The following is an 18096-nucleotide window of genomic DNA, read 5'->3' as shown; positions in this document are numbered from 1 at the left end:
ACAGAGACGTCCCTGGAACAGCCAGGAGCCGCTCCCCATTCCTCAGCAGGTGCAGCTGATTGGCACAATGGGACAATGAACTCTGTCTCTCTACCTACCAGGAAACTCCTCTCTCTCTCTCCAGCTCTCCAGTGGCGGTGGGGGTCACTTACTTCCCTCAGTGTTTGTGTGTGTGCTCAGGTCAAAGACTACTGCTGCCTGGGATTAGATATAAAACAATATAATATATAATCACTGTGTGTTGTTTTTGGGATGTGGATCAGGAGCGAGGAGCAGAAGGGATTCCCCCACACTGTTTGTTCCTGACGCACAATAATAATGAGCTGCTGTGATTGACGGTCAACACCAACCACCACCATGGAGATCCAGAAGAGGTTTTCTGCGTGCTGGCAGAGTTTTTCTGCATGTTTTAAGAAACCCAACCAAGGAGGAGTAGCAGAGAGCAACAAGCGAGGAGAGGAGAAAGTTGACACGGTGTTTGCGAACCCCGGTGCTGTTAGAAACACTACCCAGCCGGGCTTTAACAGGAGGTCTGTACCGAGGCTCCCAACGGGCAAAGCGGGCGTTTACTACATCGCCCAGTATGACTACTCGGCCCGGACCGAGGAGGACCTCAGCTTTAACGCCGGGGACTCACTGGAGGCTCTGGATAAGAGCGCAGGAGAGTGGTGGTTCGCTAAAGCTCTCACCGGGGTCTCGGCCTCCAAACAGGGATACATCCCGGCCAACTATGTGGCACCTGTGGAGAGCATTGATGCAGAACCGTAAGTAATAATAATAATAATACATTTATTTATATAGCACTTCTCAAAACAGATGTTACAAAGTGCTTCACAAGACAATAAAAGCTGATAAATAGAGTAAAAGATATGGTAACTGTTAAAACAGAACATCAGACAATAAAAGCAGATAAATAAAGTAAAAGATATGGTAACTGCTAAAACAGAACATCACAGAACATATCAATAATAATAGAAGTGGTAAAATGGTAGGACAAGTTGATAAAACAAATATATAGTGTATATAGACATAAATGTGTATAAATGTACACATGCGTCCAGAAACGGATGTATATATACATATATTTATACCCTTCTACTTATAGGAATGCTATCCTAAAAAAATGTGTTTTCAAAAGTTTTTTAAAAGTGGGTACAGAGTTAGATGATCGTATCTCTATAGGAAGTGCATTCCAGAGTTTGGGAGCCCTGACAGCAAGTAGTCGTCATCATCATCATCATCATCATCATCATGTCATTGCTGTCATGAGACCCCTCTTCCAAAACACTACTCCAATCTGTGATTTTGTTTTTCAATGAGGTAATGTCCTCCTGACACATCTCAAGTTATTTATTAAGAACCATTACTTTGTCATTTTAATTTCCCAGAGGTAAAACACTGTAACATGTTTTTGTCTTTTAGTGCTGATTAAAGGGACTATATGTAACTTTTAGAAAGTCCTTGTTATTAATTACACCGGTGGCCATTAAGTGAACTACAGTCAACATCCTGTTGCTCGTGCTAGTTCAAGTTTCAAGTTTCAAGTTTATTTGTCATATGCATCAGTCGGCGCCATCCTTCCCGGTATGGAGGAGCGATCATCCCGGGCATCGGCTAAAAAAAGTGACGTGACATTACAATCATATATCACCGTTAATGTCCAATCTCCATGATACTAACTATAGCTTGCCATTTGCAAATTACTTCATCAGCTAACATTACGAAGCAAAAACGGGCCGAGTCCTTTACATAGAAATCAGTCCACAGGCTGTTATGGGCAACCGAGAAAGTCGGAGGAAGGTTTCAATTTTTAAGTTACATTACAATCTGTTCACACAATGGCAATACAAATCGATTAATACATTACATATAGTACCTTTTAATGTCTCCAGAGTAAAGTAGGGATGCACCGATACCGATATCGGGCAGACACCGACTCAAATAGCTGGATTGATATCGGTGACAATGAGGCCGATCTATTCAGTTCAAATCTATGTTTATATACTGTTTACATTATATACATTTTATATTAAATATTACATTACATTTTGAGCAACTTGTTCCTGATCATTTTGAAGATTTTTTTTTTTTTTACCAGGTAGCTAGTGTACGATTTATTATTTTAATAACAAATAACAATTCACTAGATTTATATCTATGTATTTATTTGTTACATTTAGTTTTACAAAGTTAAAATAGCAATGTTTAAGTCAAGCCTTTTTTACACATAACAGAATGAACCCAGTCACTTCCACACAGCAAGGCATACAGATTATTAATTAAACACTGGTATCAGATCGGTACTCGGTATCGGCCGAAAGGCCCCAAAGCTATAAGGTATCGCTAACGGAACTGGAAAAGTGGGAATCGGTGCATCTCTGTAGAGTAAAGTCTTGGTTTAAACTAGTTAATGATTGTCTGTGAGCAGGAAATGTCGGCTTACAGGTTAATAATTCCCATGAAGATAAGGCTCAAAAACACAAGAGGAAGACTGGGAAAACATCTAAAAAAAAAAAAAAAAAAATACATAAAAGCACAAATTGGAGGTATTGGAGGGAGTACTCATGGGAAAATATACACAAGATTGATTAGCACAACAAAAAAATACAATTAAAAGTTGCAATAGCTGGAGAAGCTGTGGTGAAAAGAAAGCAACATGTGTTCTTTTTCTCCCCATTACTAAAAACATTCCCTCTTAGGTGAACATTTTCCAAATTCAACATATGCTCGAGGCCAAAATGTATTATTCTAGGTGTATCAACACATTATAAATGGGCAGATATACCCATAGGCTGCAGGATACTTGCAGAAACAGATAATGAGGAACTGGTTGAAACCTATAATCCACCTAGAATCAGAAATCAAGAGGAAGAATATTTTGAAACGGTGGAATGAATTGAATAAATACGAGGATCACAGTTAAACCATATTGAAGGATTAAGCCCTGAAGAGTTAGAAGAGTCAACTTTGTCAGTGTGTGTTAGTGGGTATTATTAGGTATTATTTTGCCAAGTACGTACAAGGAATTTGACTCTGATTTTATGCGTCTTTCTTAATGTACTTACACAGAAAAAGAAAAAAAAACAGCTAGGGACAACAGAGCTGGACAGATAAAGGTGAGGAATAGACAGGACTGTTATGTACACAAAAGAAATAGTGTATATATAAATATATATAAAGAGCACCAGTGTCCAAAAACAAAATGAGAAATAATATAAAATGTCTATAACAACTGTGTTCTGTAAGGTGTAGACAATACAAATAGTGCAAGGAAATAAATAGCGAATGGATATATATGGACTGGATGATTATGTACATATGAAGATAGTGTATATATATACTGTATAATGTGTGTGTATATATGCGTACCATCATACTATCCTACTTTATTCTCTTTTTCCCCCGAATATTTTTTTTCTTTTTTTACGGTTATTATTTTGCTTTAAGTATGAACAACATTATGTAAGCAGATCTAAAATTCCTGTTAACCCCTGCGCTCCCACACAAGAACGTCAACGGTGCATTAAAATGCCTTCGCTGGTATTTCCTGGGCAATTGTTTAACAACTATGACTGTCTGCATCATTGTGGAAAGTAACAGAAACTGGTTTTGCAACAAACTTATTTTTGGCTGCAGTCAGCCACCTCAACATGCCATTAAAGGCCTTGCTCAGATCCTACAATATATATGTGGTAACTTACTATCCACACATTGTTTTAACTAATAAAACAAAGGAGTACTATTTTATTTCCTGCTGTGATTTCTTGCGAAAAGTGATGTGACGGAAAAGTCCGGCCCCTATCTTATCTTATCTGTGATGCATCCTCAGACTATTTGACTTCTCAGTGGAACCGGCTTCTTCTCAGCTGTACTCTGGTTTTTCCGGTTTTGTTCACAGGGATACAAATAGCTCTGATTCCCTACGTCAGAGTAGGCATCATTTGTGTCATAGTTTCACTATATCACGATCTTGAGACTAGATGGAGAATAATTAGTTACGTAACATACATATCCAGAGACAGTAGCAAACCTCAGAGAGTGTGTAAAGTTTAAAGGGGACACATCATGAAAAACTCACTTTTTCAGTGTTTGTGTACATCCATCTGGGTATCTGGAGTTCCTACCAACCCACAAACTGGGAAATAAGACAACCAAGTCAGTTTTTTGTGGGCTGCCTAGATCAGAAAATATGTGATTCAACATAGGGCTGGGCGATGGGGCCAAAATCTTCCACCCCAATATAGGTAATTTCATATCTCTATAATGATATATATCAATAAATAAATAGTCTGTGAAATAACTACATGGTAAAGCCTATTTTTGTTTACTCCTGTGTGAATTAAATATAACAGTTTCAAGTGAAATTATTGAGAAAAAAATAAATAAATATAGGCCGAGTCTATATTTTATCTGAACAGGCCTGGCATGTTCAGATAAGAAATGTAATATGAATCAAAAACAGCTGATAGATTAATTTTCCAGGACAGGGTGACAGACATTAAGGCCCATAATTTAGACATACAAATCTTGGTCTTAATCAATGTAAGGTGTATATATATAGCCTTCATAACCTCAGTGATTATTATATCATTGGTTAAAATAACAGAGGCTAGCTGTAGACACTAGCTTTTTGTAATGGTTTTTCGACCTGCTTTGTTTACATTCTGTGTCATTGCAACGTACAAGTAATAGACATGTAGTGTGATAGCGTCAAACATTCATAACAATCGAAAAATATGCTACGCATTTAATTCTTATCTGTGTTATCTCGGGGTGTGCACGGCTTCTCCGTAGATTGCTTTATATATCCGTTAATTGTTGTATGTAGTGCAACAGAGATACTGTTCCCACATAAGTTGGCCACAAAGAGAACTACCTTTGCAAAGGTGCACCATATTTTTTCTCTCAAGCCAATCAGAGCAGACTGGGCTTTTTAAAGAGACAGGCGTTAAAAGGGAGTGTTTCAGACAGAGGGTGAATACAGGTATATTCAGACAGACAAGATGAGAAAAATAATGTGTTTTTTAACATTAAAGCATGTGTACGTGTTCTAGTAGAAACCAAAAACACAAGTATGAACCTAAAAATGAGCATGATATGTCCCCTTTAAAGGTTGGGCCTTTTAAGCGTTTTAATGATCATCACGTGCATCATATTTCCATTCTTGTAGTGACTCACCTCTGAAAGGTGATTAATTACCAGTTCAAGATTATGGACTAAGTTCCTGGTTAAATGTCATAGGCTTCTATAGCTATTGTCAGTTTAATCAGGGCCAGATTAACCTGTTAGGGGGACCTGGGCAAAATAATAAATTGTGGGCCCCTATTGACCCCCTCCTTATGTACAGTATGGGGTAGTTTGTGGTCATGGAATTATTTGGGATAATAAATATATAGAATTAAATAATAAAGGTCTTATGGGATGAGTCTGGTCTTATTCTATATCTTTCCTATTGTCAAAAAATCTCAAGAAAAGCTAAAACCAACAATAATTAGTCCCGACTTTTACAGCCTGTAGTTTTAAACAATCATTGTTTAAACAGGAGGAAATGGTGCATTTGCTGGGGACTATTTTCAGCTGCGGATTGATACACATTTGGTGCTCTATTGACAGCGAGGCTGTGTATGTGGGATTGAGTCAAAATAAACTACAGTGCGTGTGTGTTCATGGTAATGAAGGAACATTGATGTGTTTTAATAGTGTTGTATAGGGCAGTCACAATTTTCATTCTAAATCGAAAATCTATCAAAATGAGCTTTCGATTTCGACCTGCAAACCCTTCAAAGACGACACCGCGAAGTTTACCGGTAGCCTGCAGCTCAAAAATTACACAGTGCATCTTACCGGTAGCCTGCAGCTGCACTGAGACACCAGTTGGAGATTGTGGAGAAACAACCCAACTGGAAAATCCTCCTGCTTCCTCGAAGTCACCGGTGTGGTGACATTTTGCCTCCCCCTCTGAGTTTTGTAAACAACGAATGTGTAAGAACATTGACAGAAAAAGTACAGTTTGTAGGCTGCAGAAGATTTAGAGACTGCAGCAACCAAAGAAAAAAGTACTCAGATAACTGTTTGGCGATTTCAGCCGTGGTTGCGATATCTCCACTTATAGTCGAAATCGTAAACTCTGAGAAATTCTGAGATGCTGTTGTTGTTTAAAAAGTCAATTGACTGATGAAATAAGTTATTGTTATTACATATGGTTTAATATGTAATAACACTAACTATTTCATTTCATATGGCCTTAGTGTGGTACATTCCAAAAATAAATCATACTTGATACCATGTAGCGTCTCTTTCTAAAGAAGAATTTGAAAGTGTAATTGATAGTTGTCAGGGCATACAACCAATGATCTGTTGATTTTTACGAATCAAGACTCCATATAGTCTAACAATGGCATAGCCATCAGTGCTGAAAAAAAAAGTTTGAATCGAAAATCGAATCGAATCGTGGATTTGGAGAATTGTGACACCCCTACTTTTGGACAACAATGGAGCTCTGTGGCACAGAGGAAGAAGATATATCAGGCTTTAATACACACAGTACTTGTTAGTGGAGCTATATATTGTCGGTTTGGGATTTTCAGAGGAGTTGTTGACAAAAGGAAAAACGTAGAATATCAGCAGTCTATTCCTAGATTTTAAGCATTTTTGATCGGGTAAAATTACGGTTATGTTGCGTTTTAGTGGGGGCAGACAGTATTATTAAGCCAGTTTGCAATTAATCTAATTACCAGTGAACATTTGAGGCCCCTGACAGTTACAGAAATGGCCGTTATTTTTGACTAGCTCTGGTTCTTTTCCAATTTTTTTAGATGGTATTTTCCCGACACCAAGAGGCTGGATGCAGAGAAGATGCTGTTGGCAGGAGGGAACGAGCATGGCGCCTTCCTCATCAGAAACTGTGAAAGTCAGACAGGGGAGCGCTCCCTTTCAGGTAAGCTAAGACACGATTTTTTTCTCTGTAGCAATTTAAGTTTGAAGAACTTCTCCCATGAAGAGGGATTATGTAAATTTTGAAAGCTAAATAACCTGTGACCCTCTTTCAAAAAGTTGAATTCATGAGTAAGAAAACATACCCTGCTTCAATTCATCAGCTAAATGTAGGGGGTTGGACGTCCAGTAGCTTATGTTAGCAAGCTTTATATAGATAGTTAGTGATATATCTAAGTCAGTATCATAGATATAAGAAGTGGACATTGTCACCTTGACGTTGCCCATTGGTTTGTAGAATACAGCGTTGAAGCCTCGAGTTCGGCACTTTGGCCGTTGCCATCTTGGTTTTTTGCAACCAGAAGTAACACGAGAGGGTGGAGCTAAGTACAACCGAATGCTTAATAAGACATTTTTAGGCGAACAAAATGTTCAAATTAACTGTTATGAACTGAAAACACACTATGAAAGGGTTATGGTTCTAAGACGAAAACACGGACAACTCCCTGCTTTATGGTGTATCTGACTCTAAATGAGACCATAACTTACTAAATGAACATCATGCTGTATTGAAGAAGACTTGAAACTAGCGATGGAGACCATAAACTTGTGTTTACAATGTTTACTGAGGTAATAAGTAGGCTCATTTTCTCATAGACTTCTATACAATCAGACTTCTTTTTGCAACCAGAGGAGTCGCTTCAGGCACTTCAGCATTGGCTTCACTTTTCAGATCGGGAGGTTGCCGCCTGGTCAGTACGCTGACTAGGGGTGGGGTGGGTTGGTGATTGGGTATCCCTACCATAATACATGCTGCAGATCATTAAATAAAAAATTAATGTGAATGAGTAGAGATATCTCAAAATGGGTTTGCTAGTTTCTACTAAGTAGTCAAGTAAAGGCAAAGATTATAGAAGCAAAGAGACGAAACAATCGCTGCTGCCATTTTGGACCGAAAACGCTTATTATATTATAATATTTTATTGTTCAACACAGGTAATTTTGGTAGAATATGACAAAAGAATAGAATTAATGTAGTTTTGCTTTTTTACGGCACTTTGTAGGCGGACGTTTTACTGTGGTCCGGTAGACGAATTCAGTCCAAAATGGCGGAAGCGTAACTTTGCTGCCGGGCGCTGACGTTGCAATCGAACGAACGATTGACTTTCACTTCTTGGCAATATACGTTCTTTTGGTAAAGGTCCAGAAATCCAAACAGATATCCATGCTTTTAGCAACTTGTGAAGAACAAATGTTTTTCTCTTAAAAATAAAATGTGAATTCATGAGCAATAAAACACATCCTTGATCAGTACACTCAGGGGCTTTCCTGCTACAGGTATGAGTAGTATCTTATGGTAATACATTGTGGCTTTGTGTGTCAGAGTAATTATTAACCTACAATGACTCAACAACCTGTTTGGTTCAGTGATTTCTGCATAACATCCCGGAAGCAATCAGACTGCCAAGAAACACAAGTAGTACTAGTGCATTTATTATTCCACTTGATCAAAATCATTTCTCAGATGAGGTCATGCTAGCTCGCTAGTTAGCATTCTGCCTGTGTCTGTGTACTTTTCCGCCACAAAACACATTTCCAAACACCACCGGCATTGTTCAGTCACTCGCTCTTACCCTCGATTGACTCGAATGATTAATGACTTCAGGGTCATCAAGTTAAATAAACAGGTCTGCGCTCCCATAAAGCAGCGTCATAACTTTATCTCTCTCCGCTCTAATCTGTCTTTTCACTCTGGCCTTGCTCTTTCCATGAGGACCAAATTCTTTCCATCTTCATTCATTAAAGTCAGTTGATGACCTGATTTCATTTCACAGCCACTAACCCCAGGTCAACTCACTCCCAGTTTTACCCCATGCTCATTGTACTGATTTGATTTAATAGATTTGAAATCAGATGATTGATTTTTTTGTATTTGTGTGTATTTATAGAGCAATTATTAATTTTCTAATATTGGCCACTATCGAACGACAGCCTTTGAATCTGTATCTGTGATTAATGCACCGATAACCCCTGATAGGAACACAGTCGATCTAGGAAAGGCTGAAAAACAGCATGAAAAGAGTTGTTGTTCTATAGGTTGTTTTATAGTTTTTATTCTCAGGTATTGTCTTATTTGTTGTGGTATTTATCTAGTGTACTATTTATAGATTTTAAGGGCTGAGAAAGAGCCAGGGTAAAATGCATTTCACTGTACACTGTACTTTTAAATGCATATGACAAATAAACTTGAAACTAATAATGTAGTGAAGATTGCGGCAGCCCCACTGGTTGTGTAACAAGACCATGAGAAACGTGTGTTGATTAAAAACTTTAGGTCTACCGAGCCACGAGGAAACCTCACTTATACAGTTCTTGAGTCTTTGGTTTGTCACTGATGTTGACTTGTCTTTCAGTGTTGGACAGCGGGAAGGTGAAGCACTACAAGCTGAAAAAACTGGAGAATGGTCACTACTTCGTGTCGAGGAACCAATCCTTTCAAACGCTGGAGGAGCTGGTGGAACATTACACAAAACAGGCCGATGGCCTCTGTGTGCGTCTGGGTGAACCGTGCAAAAAGGTCAACACACACCGCCAACTCTTTATTTTCCATTTCCATTAGTGCCTCCTTGTCTCTAGTTCCTTAGTTCACATTTTGTCGTCTTAGTGAACAGTGTCTCTTCCTTGTCTGTGTAGATGGAGGCTCCACAGACCCACGGCCTGTCCTACAACACCGTGGACCAGTGGGAGATAGACCGCAACTCCATCAAGCTGCTGAGGAAGCTGGGCGCCGGTCAGTTTGGAGAAGTGTTCGAGGGCCTGTGGAACGACACCACAGCAGTCGCGGTGAAGACCCTCAAACCTGGTACACTCATGCCTCCTTTTCTCTCTCACTGAAGGTGTTAACCCTCATGCCTCACTAGGGACAGTTTTGGCTTTTTAAATTTTTTGGGGATAATTTTGTCTGTGTTAATGCATACGGTATACATTTTGGCAAGGGTGTGAAGTTGAACCTCATCTCTTAAAATAAGTCTATAATAAACAGTGTAACCAAAACACAAACACTCAGACAAAACTGTCCCCATTGAAACCAATTAAAACCACAATGGTTGATCCCACGGCCATTACAGCATAAAATCATGCATTCTATTATATCGGGCTTTCATTCTAGAGGCTTCAAAATGATAGTTTTTACTATTTCCCACCAGATTGAGCCCCTACGGGGCAAACAAAACAAGAAATAAAAGCTATGACTCCTATTTATTAACAGAAAAAGAGTGTACAAAACACCACACCACATTCGGTGTATCACCAAAAATGTCACTAACCGCTGCAAAACAATTATTTGTAAAAGTCCCACTCCTAATACACCATGACTGAACTCCCCTCGCAGGTACCATGGATGCGGAGGACTTCCTGAGAGAGGCTAGTATCATGAAGAGGCTGCGGCACGCCAAGCTGATCCAGTTGTACGCCGTGTGCACCATGGAGGAGCCCATCTACATCATCACTGAGCTGATGTACAACGGCAGCCTGCTGGAGTACCTCAATAGTAAGACAGCCTCACTTTCTCCTAACCATGTGATTATGAGCTACTGTACTGCTGCTTTATGAGAGGATCAGAGTCCAACGCTAGTGTGCAAAGGTCAGGCTACAGTAGAGATTTATACTGATCAGCAGCCATAACATTATGACAGCACAGGCACCCTGACTGGTCTGCAGCTACGCAGCCCCATACGCAAAGAAACTGCGATGCACACTGTGTGTTCTGACACCTTTCTATCGGAAACCAGCATTAACTTTTTCATCAATTTGAGCTACAGTAGCTCTTCTGTTGGATCGGACAACACGGGCCAGCCTTCGCTCCCCACGTCAATGAGCCTCGGGTCTGACCCTGTCGTCGGTTCACCAGTTTTCCTTCCTTGGACCACTGCAGACTGGGAATATCCCACAACAGCTGCAGTTCTGAAGATGCTCAGACCCAGTCGTCTAGCCATCACATTTGTCCCCTTGTCAAAGTCGCTCACATCCTTCTAAAGACATCCCTGTGGACACGTACCGTCACAGCTGTCAATCATGACGTCTCACCTCCTTTTTTAGCATCATATAACTAATTCAAACCAAACATATCAGAAAAACAAACAATTGAACAAACATCAGCGTGATAAGAACTACCTAAAATTACAGAAACCATCTTTGAGAAAAAATGTATTTGACGTGTACTTTGACTTTTTAGTTTGGCCCATGTCCCATCCGCTAACATGGAGAGGCGGGCTTTATGATCTGTACTGCAGCCAGCCAACAGGGGGCGTTTCAGATGTTTTGGCTTCACTTTTTGGGAAGCTGTCTATGTTGTCCATCTTAATGTACAGGCTATGGTCCATGACGAAAATAATCATCAATTGCAGCAGTATACAATCAGGAAAAGGATGTAAAATTCCTGGATGGACTTAAACTGAGGGCAGTGGCTACGTTTTCAAATGCTGGGTCACTGAAGTACAAGGGTTAAAAGACAGAGAGTGACCCTGATACTAATTAGTATTTTGACCTTTGATTTTGCTTCATTTTGAACTTGTACTTGCCGGGACATGTGTAGCGCTCAGCTCTCAGACAGACATGCTGTGCTGTAGTGTGAGAGATGTGTATTGTCACTTCCATTTAGAGTGAGTGAACGTCACTGAGGAGCGATCATGTGGAATTGATGTCTGCAGCCCTGAGACAGTCTGTGTGTGGTGACCCACGTCGACCATAATTTAAAATACACCCTACTACTATAACATCTCATGGCTAGGACATGTTCAAAGTCACAAGTAGAAAGTATAACACATAATCTAGACTGTAGCTTCTGTTGATCCAAACCCTGAAGGGTGAAACACATGTGCAGGTGGACAGTGTGTGTAGGCACTTTAAAGGGGACATATCGTGTTCATTTTCAGGTTCATACTTGTATTTTGGGTTCCTACTAAAACATGTTTACATGCTTTAATGTAAAAAAACCACTATTTTTCTCATACTGTCAGTCTGAATATACCTGTATTCACCCTCTGTCTGAAACGCTCCGTTTTAGCGCCTATCTCTTTAAGACCCCCCTCCTGGAAAAGCCCAGTCTGCTCTGATTGGCTTGCGAGAAAAACATGGTGCACCTTTGCAAAGGTAGTTCTCAAGCCGTCGAGATCTCTCAAGTCCTTCATAATATATCCCCTTTAAAGGAACAATATGTAGCACTGACAGCTAACGTTTTAAAATGTGTTGTTCTAGTGGCAGAGCATCGTAAAACATTTTATTCAAACTTGACAGAAACAAAATAAAACTCCCCAAAACCGTCGTCGTTACTCTTTCCACCAACTCTGGTTTGGTCGAAATAGACTTATTTCACAGAGTTTGATGTGAAAATATGCCGCCTCTACACGTCGTTCCCCCCGCTGTCCCTCTCTCTCTCTGTCTGCTGAGCAGCTGAGCGTCCCTCATTCTTCGGAGGCAGACCATTAAACTAGCTAAATAAAATAACAAACATCGCCCAACCCCATCGCCTACTATTGTTTATATTTTAAGGAACCTCTCGCCTGCCTTCCTGCTTTATCACTACACTACATATACAGACATAGATATGAAACAGTTTTATATCTTTGTGTACAGATTTCGTCGGAGACCGGCGGCGTTGAAAAAAGCCTGCCCTTTCACAAACTACTCACTGACTGCTAATGTTACTTGCGTTAAATAGCGGTCCACTTCTGTGTTTTGGTACAGTCGACTTTCACACCTGATGTGAACCGTACCCGAGTACACATGAACCGTGCCCGAGATAATCTTTTCAAGTAGACTCAGGCACGGTTTGTTGATCCGTGCCCGAGTCTACTCTATTCACACTAATCAAACGAACTGGACTTTGGAGACAAGTGTACTCGGATCCGGGCCTGGATCCCTGATGTGAAAGCACCCTTAATCTCTCATGACATAGCATGGTCATTTTATGGTTTATAACTGTAAATATATTACATGTTGGTCTTTTAAGTATAAAAGGTAAAGCCATGCTCATAAACAGTAAAAAAAAAAAAAGCACCATATACCAGGGTTCAAAACTAATATGTAAAAAAATACCATAGAATTTAATGAAATGCTTGAAATTTTAAGTACATCAACAATGGGTAAAAAAAAAAGATTTTTCTATGATACCTTTAACATGGTAGGACTGCTGCTGATTATGTGCCTCTCTATTGATTACAGAGGATAAGGGCACCGCGCTGGGGATCTCTGACCAGATAGAGATGGCTGCCCAGGTGGCGTCGGGCATGGCTTTCCTGGAGTTACAGAACTACATCCACAGAGACCTGGCGGCCAGGAACGTCCTGGTGGGCGAGAACAACATCTGCAAGGTGGCTGACTTTGGCCTCGCCAGGGTCTTCATGGTGGGTTTGTGTCACAGTTCTTTTCACTAATCACACCAATAAAAAATATTTTAGTAAATTCACTTTTTGATCAACTTATCATACAATAAATCTCAGTACCGCTGGTGTTGGACCTGTAGTTGTGGTGTATTTTAAAACCTTAAAGTGAAAGCAAGCCTGCATTCTCCACTAATTACACACGCTGCCCTCATTTACTGGCATGCATTATGTACAACCCAACCCACACAGTTGGTTTCACATTCGGTATTGTCACATGTTGGCAACAGTGATGTTTAAATAACCCTCTAAAATACATTTTAGTTTGGCCATTTTGCGAAAGTATGGATCTTTACCATAGACTGTGTATAAGAAGTAAATGATGTCACCGTGACGTCACCCATTGGTTTGTGGACTACGGTTTTGAAGCAGACATTTTGCCGTCGCCATCTTGGTTTTTGGCTGTTGCCATCTTGTTTTTTGCAACCAGAAGTGACACGAGAGGGTGGAGCTAAGTACAACTGAACGCCGATTAAGGCAAAGCGGGGGCATAACGAATAAACAACAAGAAAATTGCCTGCGAATATTATATGTCTAGGGCTTTTATTGTGAAAGGTATGAACGGAAGGAGTGGATCTGATATGCGCTACCTTTGTCAAGGTTGAAAGGAGTAAGAAAGTTTGCCATCTTGATTCCAGGTGGCAACATCCAGTTCTGAGAAGTGAAGCCAATGCTGAAGTGCCTTAAACTTGCATTCTTTCTAACAGCCAGCAGGGGGCGACTCCTCTGGTTGCTAAAAGAAGTCTGATTGTATAGAAGTCTATGAGAAAATGAGCCTACTTCTCACTTGATTTATTACCTCAGTAAACATTGTAAACATGAGTTTATGGTCTCAATCGCTAGTTTCAAGTCTTCTTCAATACAGCATGATGTTCATTTAGTAAATTATGGTCCCATTTAGAGTCAAATAGACCATAAAGCAGGGGAGGCTTTAGGGCGTGGCTACCTTGTGATTGACAGGTCCACGGCATTGTCCGGTCTGGGAGTTGTCCGTGTTTTCGTCTTAGAACTTTAGAACTGTAACCCTTTCATAGTGTGTTTTCAGTTCATGAAAGTTAATAATAACATTTTGGTTGCCTTAAAAATGTCTTATTCAGCGTTCGGTTGCATTTAGCTTCGCCCTCTCGTGTCACTTCTGGTTGCAAAAAAACAAGATGGCGACGGCCAAAATGCCGAACCAGAGGTCTTCAAAACTGTAGTCCACAAACCAATGGCGTCCACCTCTTATATACAGTCTATGGTTGGTTCGGACTACGGAGCCTCCGTGTTGCTGTTTCATAAATATAGGCGCAACTCAACCCATTCCACACAGTGTGATTGGTTGATGCCTTTATTCGCGTTGCTGCCTGTTCTTTACACTAAAGCTGACTGACTGACAATAAACATATATATTGTGTTTCTTGTTTTGTTTCTAGAAAGAGAATGAAAATGTGTATGAAGCCAAAGAAGGAACTAAATTCCCTGTGAAGTGGACCGCTCCAGAGGCCATCCACGACAACAAGTTCAGCATCAAGTCAGACGTTTGGTCCTTCGGAATTTTGCTGTATGAGATCATGACGTTTGGACAGATGCCTTACCCAGGTGAGACTCCTCAACCTCGTCATAAATGATTCGCTGACGATTTATAAAAAAATTGGAGTGACGTATTAACACTTTTCTGAAAAGTCAAAGCACGATTTTTCTACAATTTTAAGTATCAAAAAGTCTCAAAATTGTCTCCTGCAAGATGAGCTATAATGTCCTTCTGTGATTCCTCCAGCCATGACGAACTACCAGGTGGTCCAGAGGGTTCCCACGGGCTACAGGATGCTGTGTCCCCCTAACTGCCCCAAAATCATGTACGACATCATGATGGACTGCTGGAAGCAGGACGAACAGGACCGGCCCACGTTCGAGACCCTGCAGTGGAAGCTGGAGGACTTCTTCGACCTGGACGTAGCCTCCTACGACGACGCCGGCCGTTATTAGCACGCTGACCGCAGGCCGCCACGAGTGGAAAGAAAGAGACATAAAAAAATAAACCTTCTTTCTGCAACTGAAGCCGAATCCAAATCACCTGAATCCAAAAACATGAACATGAATCCATGTTTTTATGAAGTAAAACAGATTGAAATGTGATTTTAAAATTCCACTCATTGCAGCCAAATGAAGGATCTAAAAATGTTCGATCTGCATGTGATAGAATACTGTGAGTGTGAGGAAGCTTTTACTACAGCAACACTCCTACGTTGGCTTTGTTTGACAACTGATGCACTTTCAGACAGGCTGTGTACGCGTCTAGCCGAACTCTTAAAGCACACTTTGTTGGAAGAGGCCTCTTTAAGCAGACCGAGAGCTGCCGTCTGCCCATCTCGATGAACTGGTTCTTCTTGCACTCAGCATAGCACACATTCTTTCCTGCCAAGCTATTACCGGAAGGTACCTGAGAGGATTTACGAGTCATGTTCACCTATAAGCTCAATCTGTTTTGCTTTGTGTCTTGTGAGACACAGTAAGTGGCAGGAGTCATCATTCCTGATACATATGTAGCTACCAGAAGAGATAACAGAAGAAGAGAAGAGACATTATTTAAAGGTAGGAGACTGTGTTTGGGCCCCAGCAGCCTGAGGGGCCCACTAAATGAAATAACAAGACTACTTCCTTATTAACAAACTGCTTACGTAAAAACTATTTCACTCTAAAGTTAAGGCTGCACCCTCCCTTTACATGATCAAACATTTTCTCTTTGTGCAACAAGAGAGCTAAAAATAAAAAGACAGTCAGGTTTGTACGGAATCCTGAAGGTGTCCTGGAGAGAAACAAACAACAAATTAATGCGCACAAATTTTTGAAAATTATTGTTTTCAAATGACCTAATTTGAGCTTGAAAATTAATAATTTAACGAACGTAACATTAAATTATATACACTTTTAACTCATATTTAATTTAAAGTTGCTCATTGATTTTTTTTTTTGAGGGGAATGCATTATCATCTTGAAGTCGATATGGAGAACTTAGCAAACAGTGGCTTATTTACACATCCAGCAGAGCAACAGTGGCATTCATTTTTGTGGTATTTCTGACCAATATTCACTCTCTTTTAGCTCTGTTTTGGTCCCCTGAGAAGCTGCTAAATACTCCACTATGTTCATGAGCTTGTTGCCAACTTTACCAGCTTTTTTTTTTTTTTCATTTTTTCTGAAAATGGCGCTGATGACAGTATGAGTGAATCAGAAATGCAGTTTTGATTGATGATTTTGGATGGACATTTTTTTATTTTTTTTGCCAATTAAAACATTGTAGTGTTATCTTTGACCTCCCTTAAAACATGTGTTAAAGATTGTTTAATGTTCTGTTTTGTTAATTTATGTGTACAAATTAAGTCATTTGTGAGCACAAATGATTATTGGGAGTGAACACAGGATATCTTTGGCCCAATATTTTTTTTTTCTAGTGCCCCAAAATCATCTAGTCTTCCCCCTGGTAGCTACACGGTATCACTACACCTACAAATCTGCAGTGCACTTGTCCCTATCTGCTTTCATAATGGGGTACATTTAGTTGAATGCTTTTTTTTTTTTAGTTTGTTTTACTCATGCAGGATTTACAGTATAATGACTGAAAAATGTGACACTGGATTGAATCCCTCCTTTTTAATGATTTTTTGTGAAAAGATGCAGAGCTGCTCTCAGAACTGCTCTTTCTGACCATCAGCAGCTACGACACGGAAGAGACGGCACACCTAATGGGATGCTTGACAAGTGTTTGAACCTGGTGGATTATCTCATGCTCTGATGATTCATTGCGATGCTTTAGTGTCATGAATAGATCTTGTTAATTGTAAATTGTAACCATGGAAGTGTTTGTAAAATTCTACTGTATTTTAACATAATTATCCTTTATGCGTGACATAATTAAATGACTTATATTTACTATGATCTTGGTCTGGTTATTGGTTTCGATTTGGAGCAAAACTGCAATTGTAAAGCGTGTGTTTTGAATTAAGTAACATTATGCGGAAGCCCTGAGAGGAAAGTGAGGAAAAACAAATTTTGGTGGCCCATTTTCTAAGTCTGATCTACATAGTTTTACACTGTTCTGCACTGTTTAAGAACAGGTAGGGATAAAAAAGGTTTTGCAAAGATAATTTTTCTAATTTTTTTTTTCATCTGTGAGAAAAAAGCGTTAGCAGGTGAAAATAAATGTTTTGTTGTGTTTGTTGTAATACTCATTTCGGCCACAAGAGGCTGAAGTGCACCACTACTCGGACTTTGAAATTGGACCAGCAGATTTTTTTCCCCCTCTCACTTTCCTCTCAGGGCTTCCATAACATTAACATCAATCAGAAGACATAAGAAAATGTACAGGATGAGTACATTAGATGAGTATGATATACTAATATTCTAATCTTAAAATAAAGTAAATCAATTTAAATGGGTTTAATAGAAGTCAGCAGGCTGCAGAGCGTTCTCCTGTTGTGTTCTTCTTCTATGGAACAATCTCCCTGCTGACATCCAAATCAGTCTGCTGAGTCATTTCATCTTTAAACTTATCTTTTCCCCTCAACATTCAACTATTCCCATGGTCACTCTGGTGCCCCCGTACCTGTTGCCATTATCTCTCTCAATGTTTGCATTCAGTTTAAGGCCGTACTAATCAAAGTCTGTGTCCGTCCTGCTGACGAAAATGTTGATAACTTCCTGAAAAACACTGTACTGCATGAGTGGCCAAGCTGTGTGCCTA

At 39.9% G+C, this 18096-nt stretch overlaps 1 protein-coding gene across 1 annotated transcript; it reads left to right on the top strand.

The window, feature by feature from the left end:
- The first annotated feature begins 149 nt into the window (after positions 1-149).
- On the top strand, positions 150-17289 carry frk (fyn-related Src family tyrosine kinase). Its single transcript, XM_074615154.1, has 8 exons — positions 150-764; positions 6816-6937; positions 9348-9511; positions 9628-9796; positions 10325-10483; positions 13156-13337; positions 14789-14954; positions 15133-17289. Exons 1-8 carry the CDS (start codon positions 358-360, stop codon positions 15339-15341), a joined length of 1578 nt encoding a protein of 525 aa, XP_074471255.1. The 5' UTR covers positions 150-357; the 3' UTR covers positions 15342-17289.
- The last annotated feature ends 807 nt before the right edge of the window (positions 17290-18096 follow it).

The sequence above is a fragment of the Sebastes fasciatus genome, chromosome 18 (genome assembly GCF_043250625.1).
Source record: "Sebastes fasciatus isolate fSebFas1 chromosome 18, fSebFas1.pri, whole genome shotgun sequence".
Classification (NCBI taxonomy): Eukaryota; Metazoa; Chordata; class Actinopteri; order Perciformes; family Sebastidae; genus Sebastes; species Sebastes fasciatus.
This window is presented reverse-complemented; position numbering and strand designations above follow the sequence as displayed.

What these genes read in the sequence shown, in the direction of transcription:
- frk (XM_074615154.1), top strand. Translation starts at nt 358, where the DNA reads ATGGAGATCCAGAAGAGGTTTTCTGCGTGCTGGCAGAGTTTTTCTGCA. An exon ending in AGGGGAGCGCTCCCTTTCAG is followed by an intron (nt 6,938 to 9,347) that starts GTAAGCTAAGAC and finishes CTTGTCTTTCAG; the next exon opens with TGTTGGACAGCGGGAAGGTG. An exon ending in TGGACAGATGCCTTACCCAG is followed by an intron (nt 14,955 to 15,132) that starts GTGAGACTCCTC and finishes TGATTCCTCCAG; the next exon opens with CCATGACGAACTACCAGGTG.